This window comes from Dermochelys coriacea, chromosome 10, assembly GCF_009764565.3.
Source record: "Dermochelys coriacea isolate rDerCor1 chromosome 10, rDerCor1.pri.v4, whole genome shotgun sequence".
NCBI lineage: Eukaryota > Metazoa > Chordata > Testudines > Dermochelyidae > Dermochelys > Dermochelys coriacea.
The window spans coordinates 48273199-48286738 of NC_050077.1; the positions used below are offsets into that span (position 1 = coordinate 48273199).

Below are 13540 nucleotides of genomic sequence, written 5' to 3' on the forward strand. Positions count from 1 at the left end.
GCTCCATAGACTTCAGTAGTAAAACAGCCATTGACTACAATGGGACAAGGGAACAGAATGTCACCTAAGCTGTTTTGGCTTTTTTAATTAATGAATCCCTTGTGTGGTTTAGTGCATAGAGCACTGGATCGGGCCTCCGAAGATGTGGGTTCTGGTCCCAGCTCATCTACAGAGTGACCATGGGCAAGTCACTTCCCCTCCCACTGCCTGCCTGGCTTGTTTCTTTAGACTGTATGCTCTTCAGGACATACATCTAAGTGAGCTTCCTCCTGAGCTTGCTTATTTTTGGGGCTCCTTGCTACACAGCCCCCTCTGCCCCTGCCCTAGTTCCCTCAGCCATAGGGAAGCTCTCAATACCTGTATTCTCCTGAGTTGGAGCTAATGAGACCCACCTGGTCTGGCTGTCAGGCTGCAGAATGACTCTACAGCTCTCTGCAGGGTCCTAGCACCTGGTGGCAACTGTTTCCACAGAAACAGGATGGATCAGGCATCAACAGCGAGCACCGGGTTTGCAAAAAGCAGCTACAGATGTTAGAAGCCTTAAATTAAAGAAACAATAGCAGTGAGGGAAACGCTTGGTGGCTGTAGTACTTCAACAGGGGGGAGGGGGACAGAATTAAAAATAGTCACTTAAAAAAAACAAAAACAGATTTCTAACCACCCTCCCACTTAAATAAAGTATTTAAAAAAAGTGAATAAAAGCAATATGGACCTTCAAGTAGTGTGGTTATACTGGATAGCAGTGATTCAGTGGTTGAAGGCCCATGGTTGACACTCTCCCAATATGTGTATGTCCTGATGTTTATGCGTACATGATTGTTTATGTGTACACACACACACACCTCGGCATACTCCAGTAGGTAAGCATATACCTTTATCCATCTGTATCCCCATGCATACAGAAGCACCTTCTGCATCCAAGGAAAACAGGTAACATTAATCCTGTCCGGGTTGCTTTCATTGGACTGGGTGCATAAATACACCTGTAAGACATGCAGCTCTTTGACATCATTTTTCGGGTGGCCATTGAGGAGGGAGGCTGCACTTGTGTGTGTCAGATAGGCAACGTGGTCCAATGCATAGGGCACTAGACTGGGAGCCAGGAGAGCTGGGTTCTAATCCAGGCTCTGCCACTGTCCTGCTGGATGACCACGAGCAAACCACTTCCCTTCGCTGTGTTGTTTCCCCTCCCCTTCCTTTGTCTCCTCTGTTTCAGTTGTAAACTCATCCGCAGAGGGACTATGTGTATGTTCAGCACCTAGCACAAGAGGGCCCTGATCAAGGGTGGGACCCTCTACGTGCTAATATAATGGACATAAATAATACATGTCAGGGTGTCTCCGATTTACCTGAGCAGCTCAAAACCCTGCCCCACGTTTGTATTGAGCCTGTTGAGTGAGCTGTAATTAACTGTATAATTGAGGCATCTGTATTAAATTGTGCAGAAAATCAGCAAATGAAACCCTTAAAGAGGCACACACAATTTGTCAACCTTCTCATCCAGAGCTCAAGGGGCGGGGTCAGTGGACTTTGCACATACCTTTTCCTTTATAGTGAAGGGGCAGAGGTGTCTGGGCCAAACCCATTGCTTACAGAAAAGAGAGCTAGCTTTCGTGAAAGGAAAACCCCACCAGCCATACCCAGACGAACAGCTGTGCCCGACCTCTTTCAACAAGGCTATTTGGCGCAAAGCCAAACAACAGGAAAGTAAGAAGAGACTCATTTACCTGTGATTTTTCTGGCTGGCTGTGGCCCTAAGTAACAGACATCCTGAGGGATTATCTAGGCACATACTGTATACATGAGAAGCACAGTAAATTAATCCATAATTAAAGCATGCATAACCAACAGCAGCAGCCTCTTTCTCTCTCTGCTACCACAAACGGTTTGTATGAAGTTCTACCATTGAGTCCAAGGTCTACCTAGGACAGAGGTGGGCAAACTATGGCCCACGGGACCATCCTACTCGGCCTTTGAGCTCCCAGCCCGGGAGGCTAGCCCCCGGCCCCTCCCCCGCTGTCCCTCCTCCCCCACAGCTGTGCGGGCAGTGCCACTTGCGCCCGCCCACCTCCCAGGCTTTCCAATAAACCTGTCCTGCTGCTCTGAGCGGCATGGTAAGGGGGGGGGGTTGGATAAGGGGTAGGAGGTCCCAGGGAGTAGTCAGGGGCGGTGGGGGTCGGTTAGGAGACGGGGGGGGCGGGTTGGATGGGTCGGGGGTTCTGAGGGGGGCAGGAAGTGGGAGGGGGCCAGGCTGTTTGCGGGGGCACAGCCTTCCCTACCCGGCCCTCCATAGCATTTTGCAACCCGAATGTGGTCCTCGGGCCAAAAAGTTTGCCCACCCCTGACCTAGGAGGTCCTCACTCCCACTGAGGCCAACAGGAGTGGAAGAGAGGTCTGCACCGGTTAACCCCCTGCAAGCTTGATGCTGCCCCCACTGGACTTAAGGACGGACTCCCATTGACTTCACTGGACACTGGACCAAGCCTGGGTCCCCCTGGTCAAAGCTAAATTTCAGGCTGTCAGACCCACAATCCTAACCCAGTCCCTCTTTTGCTCTGTGTCCACAGACTCACTCACTTCAACTCCCCCTTCCCATTCCCCGAGTGGCTGCATTGACAAAGCGAGGCGTACGGATCGTCTGTAGGTATATTTATACGTAAATACAAAAACCGTCTCGCCATGCGACAGCGCATAGGAACATTTACAATGATCTCCAGCTCTGGCTCGATCAAGTGAACGTTAAATACAAAACCAAAAAGGTTGTAAAAATAAGAATGTACATTCAGAGAGCTTATTACAGTATAAAGATACCGAGGGTCTGTTCAGCTGCCAACCTCACCTCCCTGGGCGGGGAAGGAGGGACGTGATGGTCAGATAGCTCAGCAGCACTTGGGAGGGCTGGGGTTGCACAGTCTGTGCATTGAATGGCAGGCCGGGCACCGCCGGGGCAGGAAGGAAGGGGTAAGCAGCAGCTCCAGGTTTTTGGCTTCTATACCTTCAGGTGGTTTTGGCTTGGCACTTGGCAGCCGCAGCTCATCCCGATGATGTCTGCCTGGCAGAGATTGGCAGGAGGGGATTCCCTGGAAAAGCACAACTTCTAGCGCAGAAGTAAGTTAACACCATCAGTTGAGTTCAGATTTCCTTGATAAAGCCCAGTTCCTCTGACAGCACTTCATAGCCCTCTGCCCTGCAACACTTCGTACCTACTGCCGCCCGTCGCTGCCCCCTAGTGAGCAGGTGAGTCATCTCCAGCCTGGGAAGGAAGGGTCCCCTCATCACAGTGAAGATCTGCAACTCCTCACTCAAGGGAAAAGATGGGCCCCGGGACCCCTCCTCCAAATAAAAGACAGGTAAGACTGTGTAACCCCTGCACGGCACCCCAGCATGGGGATGTAGCATGTGCTCGGATCTAGCTGGGCCTCGCGCAGCTTCTCCGCACCACTCTGATCCAACAGGAATGTATCAGCACAACACCCGCCGCGGTCCATGCACTGACGTGTATGTGTACTAGCGAGTGTGCATCTTCTACAGCTGCAGCAGAGGAGTGAAAAGAAAACAAAACAAAACAGAGCCAGTAACATCACAGCGCCATTAACAATGCAAGGCTATAATTCTCCACTCGAGAGATCACAGCAGTGAGACAACATTACAGCACTGAGCCCCAGGAGCAGCCAGAACCAGGTGCGTGTATATATGTATCTATATAATACTTACGTAGGCTAGACTTGAACACATGGAGTATATATTATATACACACATACATACAGACAGACACACACACCTAGTGGCAGGTAAGACTGACGTATGTGCCTTTTCTAAGCCCAAGGCTTGGGTGGTACTGGAAATGGCTATTTATTTAAGTCAAGTCCTCCAGGTGGATTTCAGGTGGTCCCACAAAAACAAAATCATACTGAGGAGCAGATCCTCTTCCCACTTATCTCTAGTTACCTCTGGCAAGTGGCAGCCACAATTTGGTTTGAATAAGGCACAGTTCAACAGCAGGTGGTAATAGTTAAGACCATGAGTCGCTAGTCAGTGGCTACTAGCTGTGATTCATCAGAACCAGCTAGCCAAGGAAGGGTTAGAGCCCTATGACAAAGGAGTTTGGTTACTGAAGGCTCTGCTGAATCCGGACTGGTCATGAGGAAGGCGAGCTGGTCGTGACTGACAGGAGAGCCAGTCCCTGCCATCGGGTTGGGTTGTGTCCCCATTAGCTCTTCTCCTGGCCTGCCCGCGTGGGAGTGGAGGGAAGCAGGCCCTCTCTCTGCACATGCTCAATGATGGCCGTGTAACAGAAATAGTACTGCTCGGGGGTCTGGATGCTGAAGGCTCTCTGCGTTCTCATCCGCATCACCGTCTGGTACACGTTCAGCGTGCCCGTGTCCTGCAGCTGAGAGAGGCAGATGTCCAGCGCGCAGAAGGTACCTGAGGGAGGGGACAAACAGGCCGTCCATCAAAACACTGCCTCTGCAGCAGCACCACCCCACAGAAACACCTGACAATCCCACTCCCCACTGCCACTCATAGACTCCCAGTTACTGTCCTAAGGAGTCCTAAAATCTCAGCTACCCTTAGGGAACTTCCTGCCCTAATAACTCCACAGATTAACACTGAATTCTTGCAAGGAGGAGGAATTCCAGCCCTGAAGGACATGCAGGGATTTAAGGCTCCAGGCGTGCATGTGTCCTTGTCAATATGCCCAGGCAGATTCCACAGAAAGGAGTTCCCATGCGAGTTTCCCATGAAGGGCCAGCCCAGTTGGGAGCAATCTGCCATGTCAAAGAGATGATCTCGGGATCCCAACTCTCAGGCTGAAGGTACATGGCTCCCCCCGGGAAGGGACTACGCACTGCCTGAACCAGAAACAAATTGCAGCCAGCCTTCAGTGTGCAATAAGCCCTGTGGGGCGCGGAGCTGGAATTGGAAGTACCGCGGGAGGGTGACAGTCTCTGTGGCTTCACAGTGGGTCTGGAGAGCATCCCATGAGGGGGAAATACAGTAAGAAGAAAAAAGAAAAGTAGTACTTGTGGCACCTTAGAGACTAACAAATTTATCTGAGCATAAGCATCCGATGAAGTGAGCTGTAGCTCACGAAAGCTTATACTCAAATAAATTTGTTAGCCTCTACGGTGCCACAAGTACTCCTTTTCTTTTTGTGAATACAGACTAACTCGGCTGCTACTCTGAAACCAGTAAGAAGAAAGAAGAGCTATTTCCCTCTGAACTACGGCGCCTCCTAGGGGTTCACTAGGAATGACACCAGCAGGGTTTCACCTCTGTTTTCTTGGTCTCCTATTTACAGGGGCTCCCCTGGCAGCCCGCTCTCCAGAGTTGGAGAGAATTACCTGTCCTGCCGATGCCAGCGCTGCAATGGACCACCATAGGCGGTCCTCCTGCGTGACCTTTGAAGCGAGGCCCCAGGGCACTGGCCGCCAACCTCTGCTGCTGCTTGACTGCCCCCAGGAAGTCGATCAGAGTGGCAGCTGAAGAAGGGACGCCATAATCCGGCCAACTCAAGTACTGGAAATGGGACACCAGACGCCTCTCTCTGTGCTGCGTGCGAAAGCCCCACCATCAGTGCTTTTTGCTTCCATTCCACTCTCCTACCCCCATTCGCCCCGGGAGCGCCCCTTTCCTCCCAATGTACAGCGTGGGACTCCAGGCATTCCCTCTTCTTCCTCAAGCAGCTGCACACCAGCCACTGCCAGCCCAGCAGCATGGGCCTTCCCTCACCCATCCCTTCTCCTGTCACATCACCCGCATACAGCATTCCCAAGGGTCCCGTCTCCCAGCCGGAGATCAGGAGGCTGCCATCAATGCCAAACAACCCAGACACAACCTATCTCCAAGTCAGCAGAGCTCATCAGCACAGTGGGGTCCCGAGCCCAGATGGCCCACACCACAGTGCTGCCGAGACACGTTTCTCCCTTCCGAAGAGGTGGCTGTACCCCTCTCCCCAAGCAGCTGGGATTCTCCGCAGGTAGCCGAGAGGACGGCAGCTGGGGCTCACCCACGCTGCCTGCTCCTTCACGGGCACCAGTGAGACTGCAGCCTCCTTCCCCCACGGAGCCTAGTCCTCTGGCCCCTTTTTGGAGAGATTTCTTGCAGCGAGGGGCAGGGGATTACCTCAGTGTTATAGATCTCCAGAAGGGTTTTCTTGTAATGGTTCAGGTTCTCCACCCCAAGGTTGGTGACAGTGAGGGATCCGTAGCACACCTGGAAGTCTTTCTCCAATGGCCAGTACTGGCCACACTTCCTCCTGCCTCCCTCCTCAAGCCTGTAATGGGGATGGGGAGAAGGGTGGGTTCTTCATCGCCTCCTCCCTAAAGCGGATCGGGGAGGTTGTTCCATCCTGACCAGGCCACCTACCGACCTGCAGGGCAGCTCAGTCAGAGATATGCTGGCGGGCTCGCACCTGCCCATACCCTACACTCAGATCCTGCTTGGTAATGGGAGAGGAGGGAAATGGGAGACACAGTCCTCCCCTGCAGGAGGGGTGAAGGGTGTGACGAGCCAAGCACCTTAGAAACAATTTCTCTGCTGAGGTTTAGCAGTGACCTGGCAGTATTCCCCAAATGCTGGGCAGCCACATGTCAGACTGGTAAACACTACACTCAGACAAACAGCTGGGCCACTTAATCCATCGTTACAGGGGCCTATCAATCTGATAGGTCATTTCAGCATACACCAGGGTACTCAGGTTGGGAGTCACAACCATTCTTCCTTTCTTGCCTTTTCATTTAAAAAAATTAATTAAAAAAAAAAAAAAAGGTTTCCAGCCATAATGGTTGTGGAAAGAATCTTGTAAACCTGATCAAAGTGTAATTGGATGCAGTGAGCCCTGCCTGACTGGGCAGTTAACAACAGTTCAGGGGCTCCCAACAGAGGTGGTGGACACCAGCAAGCATCAGAGGTTGTAGTCATCCTGCCCTTCCAGGTATGGAAAAAACAAACAAACAGAGACCCACTGATGTCAGCTATTCCCCAGAATGCTAAAATCAAACTCCACACTTAAAATAATCATAATGCTTCGCACATCTTCAGTGTGTTTCACAAACATTAAGAGACTCAAAACTCCATGGGGGCAGATATTAATAGACTGATTTTACATATGGGGAAACTGAGGCAGGGAGATTAAATCACCTGACCCAGATCACAGAAGGAGTGGGCTTTAGAAATGGGAAACAGGATCCCAAAGTACTATACAAACTCTCTCTCTGCATATATAAATACACACACACACACACACAGAATATATATATAGTGTGTGTATGTATATATATATAAAATTTGTATGGCATTTCGTATACACATATACACGTGAACTTTTCCTATACATATATACATGTATAAATTATGGCCACCAACAACCAAAATGCAGCCACTTCTTGGGCAGAATATGGCAGATGCTTTAACAGTGCACAACACCTCTACAAATGTTTAGGGCAGCAAGTGAAGAAGAAAGCAAGCTATGCCATATCCGGTGCTGTCTGCTCAAGTCACAGGAGTAGAGATTTAAGGAAACAAAATGTGGTCACCCAAACCAGATTTCAGCCTGCACCAGGGCACTAACTCTCATTCTGTAAAAAGGGACATAGGATCTTGAACGTCCACAAGTGGCCAGGACCTCTCATCCAAGAGGCTGAGTGGGTCTCTGCTCTCCACGCACACTCACTCACCTGGTTGTCATGACAATCACCAGAACGTTTTGCTCCCACACCATGCGCCAGAAGTCGCAATACGTGTTTTCCAGAGGTCCTGACGTGACAGATCACACATGAGAAAGGTTATAGGTGTTGGACACATCAATTCTCATCCAGCATCCCAGTGAAAGTGGGGATGCACAAACTGCACCTCCCACTGGATTGCTCCAGCCAGTCCCCTCTGGCCACATCCTCAGGAACAACCCAAGAAGAAGGTAGCACCTGGACCATGGGTGTGTGGCAAATCAGCACCTAACAATGACAACAGACCCCTAGGGCTGCCTCATCAAATCATGTGGGTTGCTGAGATGCTATATGAAGTTTCTAGGAGTATTAGCTCTAAATGCACATATGGTAGCTCCTGCTTTTCACTGCCCAGCACTGCTGTGTGATTATTAACGGTTGGTATTAGTTCCCTTCCCCTCCCAGCCACATTACAGTTGCTGTCACTGGTACCAGAGCCAGCTCACATGGCTGGAGAACGTGGCTAGAGTAGGAAGAAATTGCGGAAAACGACCCACTGTAAACACTACACCCATTCCTCCTGCAGACCAAACACGATACAGGCCAAGTGCTTAAAATGGCCGACAAATTTCTAGCTGGCTATGTCTGCCACAGGTTTGCACCCCATTCTTCTGGCCCCACTTAGCTGCTGGCCATGTCTCAGTTGCATGCCACCAGCCCCGGGGAGGTTTGTGAAGAGCAACATGCTGACATGAAAAGCTTTTGGGAAGAGCTGGAGGTAGGGTTGTGAATTTGCTGTGGGCCCCAGACCCCGTGGTGGTTTTGTGTAAACATTGAGAAAGGTGTTAACAACAAAACAGCTGAGCCTTCTGTGGTAGAACACTGCTGCGTCAGGGATGGGCTGGCCCGTGTAAATGGGGCAGGTCCAGGGCCTGTGACAGAGCAGTACTCCCAATTGGCCATTAAGAGGGTGGGGCAGCACCTGGAGGCTAGAAAAAGATCAGGGAGAGACCCAATGAGTCAGTCAGGAAAGTTCAGGAAACTGGAGGGGATCTCTAGGGACAACTGCCGAATGCTCTCCGCAGGCACTCCCTGGGAAGAGGAAGGAGTTGGCAAGTTTGGGAGAAGGCTGAAAGCAGCAAGATGGGTTTGTTGGCTGGCCAGGGCCAGAGAAGACTGAAGGCAGGAAGAGCAGCAGAGGACCTTACCTGCTGACATCTCCAGAGGAACCATGAGAGGGCCTGGGGTAGTGAGGGATGCTCCCAGCAGAGAGGTTGTGGGGAAGATGGCAACAGGGGTTGCACTCCAGCTGGAAGGCTGGGGAGGCTGGCTTGCTACAAGGCCAGGAGAGGGCTGCGCTGGAGATCCAGGGCATAGCGAGGGACACTGAGGCTGCGCCGGACAGCCAGGGTGTGGCAAAAGATACCAGGGCTGTATATTGCATGTACTGTCTGGACAATGCTGGGGAATTCTGGACTATGGTTATGGGACTTGTTATGATGCATATATATGGAACTTTTGTAATGAATTAACCCCACCAGAGCATTTGGATTGTTTTGAGGGACTCTGAAAGGGGAAACCGAGGCAGATGCTTCTGTCAGGCCACAACTTGCTGCAAAATTGGGGAGTCTAGGGGGGCTGCTCCACGACAGACAGCATCTCTGCTGCCACATGCACACCAGGCACCTTGTGAGCTCAATGGGATTTGACAGGGGAGCTTTATGCTGCTACGCCCCTATTCAGTTGGAAATATTGATGGGGATTTTGTTTGTCTTGTAGGAGACCATGTGGTCATCTTGAAACACTTCTTCTGGGGAGCAACAGGGATGTAGGTACTTGAGAGAGAGAGACCGTGCTCTGTAACTAGGCAACGGCACTGGAGTGATTTGATACATACTTTGGGGGCAAATAATTTGTGGAAGGGTGTTTAAAAAAAAAAATTTGACCACGTGGCTGGACCATGGACAGATCAAATACAACCAGCCAGTCTGTCCCACCTCTGCTCTGACCAATGGCTCAACTGCTCCCTAGAGGAGTAACGGGGGAGATTCCTGCGAGATGATGCCAGGACTGTTCCATTCCCTGAGACCCCAGGGCACATGAGAGTTATACGAGCTCTGGCAAAAGGGGCCTTGGATCATTCCTTAAATGCAGGCAGATGCTCTGCAAGCCCCAGCATAACGAGACATATGCTTCTATCGCACGGCAGGTCCCTGATTCAAAAGGAACCAGCGTACGTGGTGCCAAGTGCTGTAGAGATGGAGGCTGTGATTGTTCCAGGGAGAGGGCATCTGCCTTAGCCAGGATGCTCATTTCCAAACAGGCAATCAGTACTGGGGGAGACCTTTGGCTGCCGTACGCTCATACGGCTGATGGGAGAGGGAAGCTGTTTCAGGACAGACCCCATTCCTTGCCAACAGGGCCTACAGATACTTGGCCTGTTTTTCCCATGGACTTGAATGGGTGTCAGCACCTTTGAGATATCAGCCTCAAACGGTATGTGTGTGCTGCGATTGGGAGGCACAGCTGCAACATGCACAGCCGTGCTCGCGCTACCTTGGATCCAGCTAGCTCGCTAAAAATAGCAGCGAAGCGGCAGGGGCATGAACTAGCTGCCCAAGTACAATCCCGCCTGGGACCCTCGGTACGTGCTCTGGTGGCCAGCCCACGCAGCTGCCGCCACGCTGCTGTTTCTCGCAGGCTAGCTAGCTCGGGTATGTCCACACGTGGTGCATTTGTGTCTCTGGATCGCCTGTGGTCACACCCCCTCTCTGCCAAACTTCTCATTCCCCCACCCCCCAAAATCCCTGCTCTCCCTTCTCAATGGGCATTGGCTCTCCCCCGGCCCTCTAGGCTATGTGCTAGCCTGCAGGGAGGGACGTCTGGCGTCCCCAGCCAGTGCTGCTCCTCCACTCTGCAGGAAGCAATTCTGCAGCACTTTATCTTTACACAGAGCTCTCCGGACGTTAACTAACCCTCACAGCACCCAGCTGCTAGGGAAATAAGTAGGGACCTACCAAATTCATGGCCATGAAAAACGCATCATGGACCATGAAATCTGGTCTTTTGTGTGCTTTTACCCTATCTTATATAGATTTCACAGGGGGAGACCAGTGTTTCTCAAATTGGGGATCCTGACCCAAAAGGGAGTTGGTGGGGGGGTTGTCACGGTATTGCCACCCTTACTTCTGCGTTGCCTTCAGAGCTGGGCGGCCAGAAAGCAGCAGCTGTTGGCCGGGCGCCTAACTCTGAAAGCAGCTCCCTGCCAGCCGCAGCACAGATAGGGTGACAATACCACCCTTACTCCTGAGCTGCTGCTTTCGGCGCAGGGCTCCCGGCCAGCAGCCACCACTCTCCAGCTGCTCAGCTCTGAGGGCAGAGCTGCCCCCAGCAGCAGCGCAGAAGTAAGGGGAGCAGTATTGCAACCCTCCCTACAATAAGCTTGCAAACTCTCCCCTCCACCACCACCACAAATCCTTTTGGGGGCCGGACCCCTACAATTACAACACCATGAAATTTCAGATTTAAATAGCTGAAATTATGAAATTTATCATTTTAAAAATCCTGTGACTCTGAAATTATGGACCATGAATTTTGTAGAGCCCGAGAAATAAGCAGGCCACCCTCCAGAAGGGGAGCAAACCAGCCCAGAGAAGCGAAGTGACTTGTCTAAACTATTGCTTCACCTCCCAGACTTGTCCTACCCACAGCTGATGAATAGCCCGCTGAAATCAATGAGAGTCTTTCCATGAACTCCAATGGGCTTTGGATCAAGCCCTCACCCTATATCTCCCCTCCCCACCCCTTTGAGCGAGCCCCTCCCACAAGCAGCCATAGTCTAGGGATGCTTCCAACACCGCACCTCCACCGATAGGTGCCGATTCCGTATGTGCTCTGGGGCTGGAGCACCCACGGGGAAAAATTAGTGTGTGCTCTGCACCCATCAGCAGCCAAGTTTCCCCCACCCCGCCGCACGAGTGTGCTGCGTCCCCGCTCCTCAGCCTATCTCCCAGCGCTTCCCACCTGGCTGCAGCCAAACAGCTGTTTGGTAGCATTCGCACACTCAGGGGAGGGGGCAGGGGGGAAGGAGCAGGAATGTGGCATGCTCAGGGGAGGAGGCGGGGCTGGGGTGGGGATTCGGGGAAGGAGTTGGAATATTGGCAGAGAGGGGGCGAGGTTGGGGCGGGGCCTCATGGAAAGAGTGGAGTGGGGGCAGGGGTCGAGTACCCACAGGAAAGAGGGGAAGTCGGCACCTATGGCTCCACCTTGTTCCTTCCAGCTCCTCCAGAGGCAAGAATCACTCTTTACAGGACTCTAACGAGCACAGACTGGATCAGTGCCGAGATTCCCCCAGCCAGCCACGTCGGCAGCATATGAACAGCAACATGCCAGCTCACTGCCCCGATGCTGCCTACCAGTGGGCCCAACGTCGTGGCGTACTGACCCCATTCTAAGCAGAGTATGATCTTACCTTGAGTACCAATGTAAGCATTCCTTTGTTTATAGCCATCCATGAAGCTGGCATTGATGTAGTCTGTCAGCTGGAGAGAGAAAGGTACACAAACCGTTACCACGCAGAGCATAACACCACAACATGCTGGAGGAGGAATGCCCAAGGGCAGGGGAAAGCTGTTAGTCAGCTGAGCAACAGAAACAGTCTGATGTATGCAGGTTGGGATAGATAAAAGAGGAGTGGGCACCATGCGTTCCCAGATCCCTGAACCTCATCTGGGGCATCTCCTGCAACCCAGCTTTCGTGCTGGGAGGGAGTTCAAGTTTGCATCAGTTTTAAAACACTTTGACACTGGCCTATTTTAAAACAAAATCCGCCCACGGCCCATTGCACAGCCGTGATGCTGTTTTCAACTACACTACCACCAAACAGGCCAGTTACACTTGGGGCAGCAGTGCCATGGGACGTGCAACCTGCTCCCATCAGGCTGGGTGGAGCTTAGGCTATTACTATTTCCAGATACCCCTGACAAATAACCGGGGGGAAGGAGTGCAGTTGAAAGAAGGGAGTCCAAATGCCCGCAGAGATCAAATAGCAACTAAAAGCAGGGGAAGGGAGTGAAATGTGATGGAGCGAAACTCCAGCCCTTCCGATCACCTGGAGGCACCTTAAAGTAACAAACTCAGCAGGGAAGAGAAACTGTCAAGTCTGACCAGATTCAAATCAGAGCCCCCAAATAACCTCCCACGATGCCTTGCTGTCCATGTCACCCAGGGACGCAGAGGGCTGTTCCGGACACGGGCTCTCTTCACTCCCTTCTTCCCATAGAAAGCTCAGACATGCTGGAATCTTAAAGGAACAAAGATCTCTTTCTCTGCAAGGACCCGAGTTGGGGCACTCAGGGGTCTGTGTTCCTCTTGGGGCAACTGAAAACTTGACACGCACCCCAAAGTGGTGCCCAGAACTGCATCCCTCAGGAATTTAGGGGTTAGTGTCATAATCGACCATTCTAGGAGTGGCGCCCCCAGATTCCAGCTTGGGCAGATGAACGAGGCTGTCGTCAGCGATTTTTGACTGCATGCTCACGCAGCTGCAGTTACTCTGAAGCCTCCCCGTGCGCTATGTTCGGGTTCAGAGCTCTACAGGCTGAGCTATTTTTTTTTAAATGAGTGTCACACTGCTGCCCCTTGAGCAGCCAGGCCAGTGCACTGTGTTTGGCTCAGTGCCCCCCACGTTCACTACAGCAGGAGGCATTTCTCACCAGGGAGCACGTGCGCTGAGAGCGACAACAGAGGATTGAAACGGGCATTTGGGAGCTTCCAGCTAGCATAGCCCATAGCGCGAGACACTGGCTGGCTGTCGGGGCTCAATGTCGCACCCGGCGAACGAGTTCCCATCTTGGTTTCAGAGGAGAAGCTAA

The 13540-nt window shown here is 52.0% G+C and overlaps 1 protein-coding gene and 1 long non-coding RNA gene across 3 annotated transcripts in view; one reads left to right on the forward strand and one right to left on the reverse strand.

Annotated features, from left to right (window-relative positions):
* Positions 1-13540, forward strand: part of LOC122456209 — a 46278-nt gene that overhangs the window by 29284 nt on the left and 3454 nt on the right. The window lies entirely within an intron of this gene.
* Positions 2633-13540, reverse strand: part of PTPN9 (protein tyrosine phosphatase non-receptor type 9) — a 50434-nt gene continuing 39526 nt past the window's right edge. For both annotated transcript variants that reach the window (XM_038418166.2, XM_038418165.2), the window contains 5 exons: positions 12139-12208; positions 7680-7758; positions 6127-6277; positions 5346-5553; positions 2633-4425 (listed from right to left, as the gene is read on the reverse strand). In XM_038418166.2, the coding sequence (XP_038274094.1) occupies positions 4211-4425; positions 5346-5553; positions 6127-6277; positions 7680-7758; positions 12139-12208 (723 nt within the window). In that variant the 3' untranslated portion in view covers positions 2633-4210. The remainder of the gene's footprint in view (positions 4426-5345; positions 5554-6126; positions 6278-7679; positions 7759-12138; positions 12209-13540) is intronic.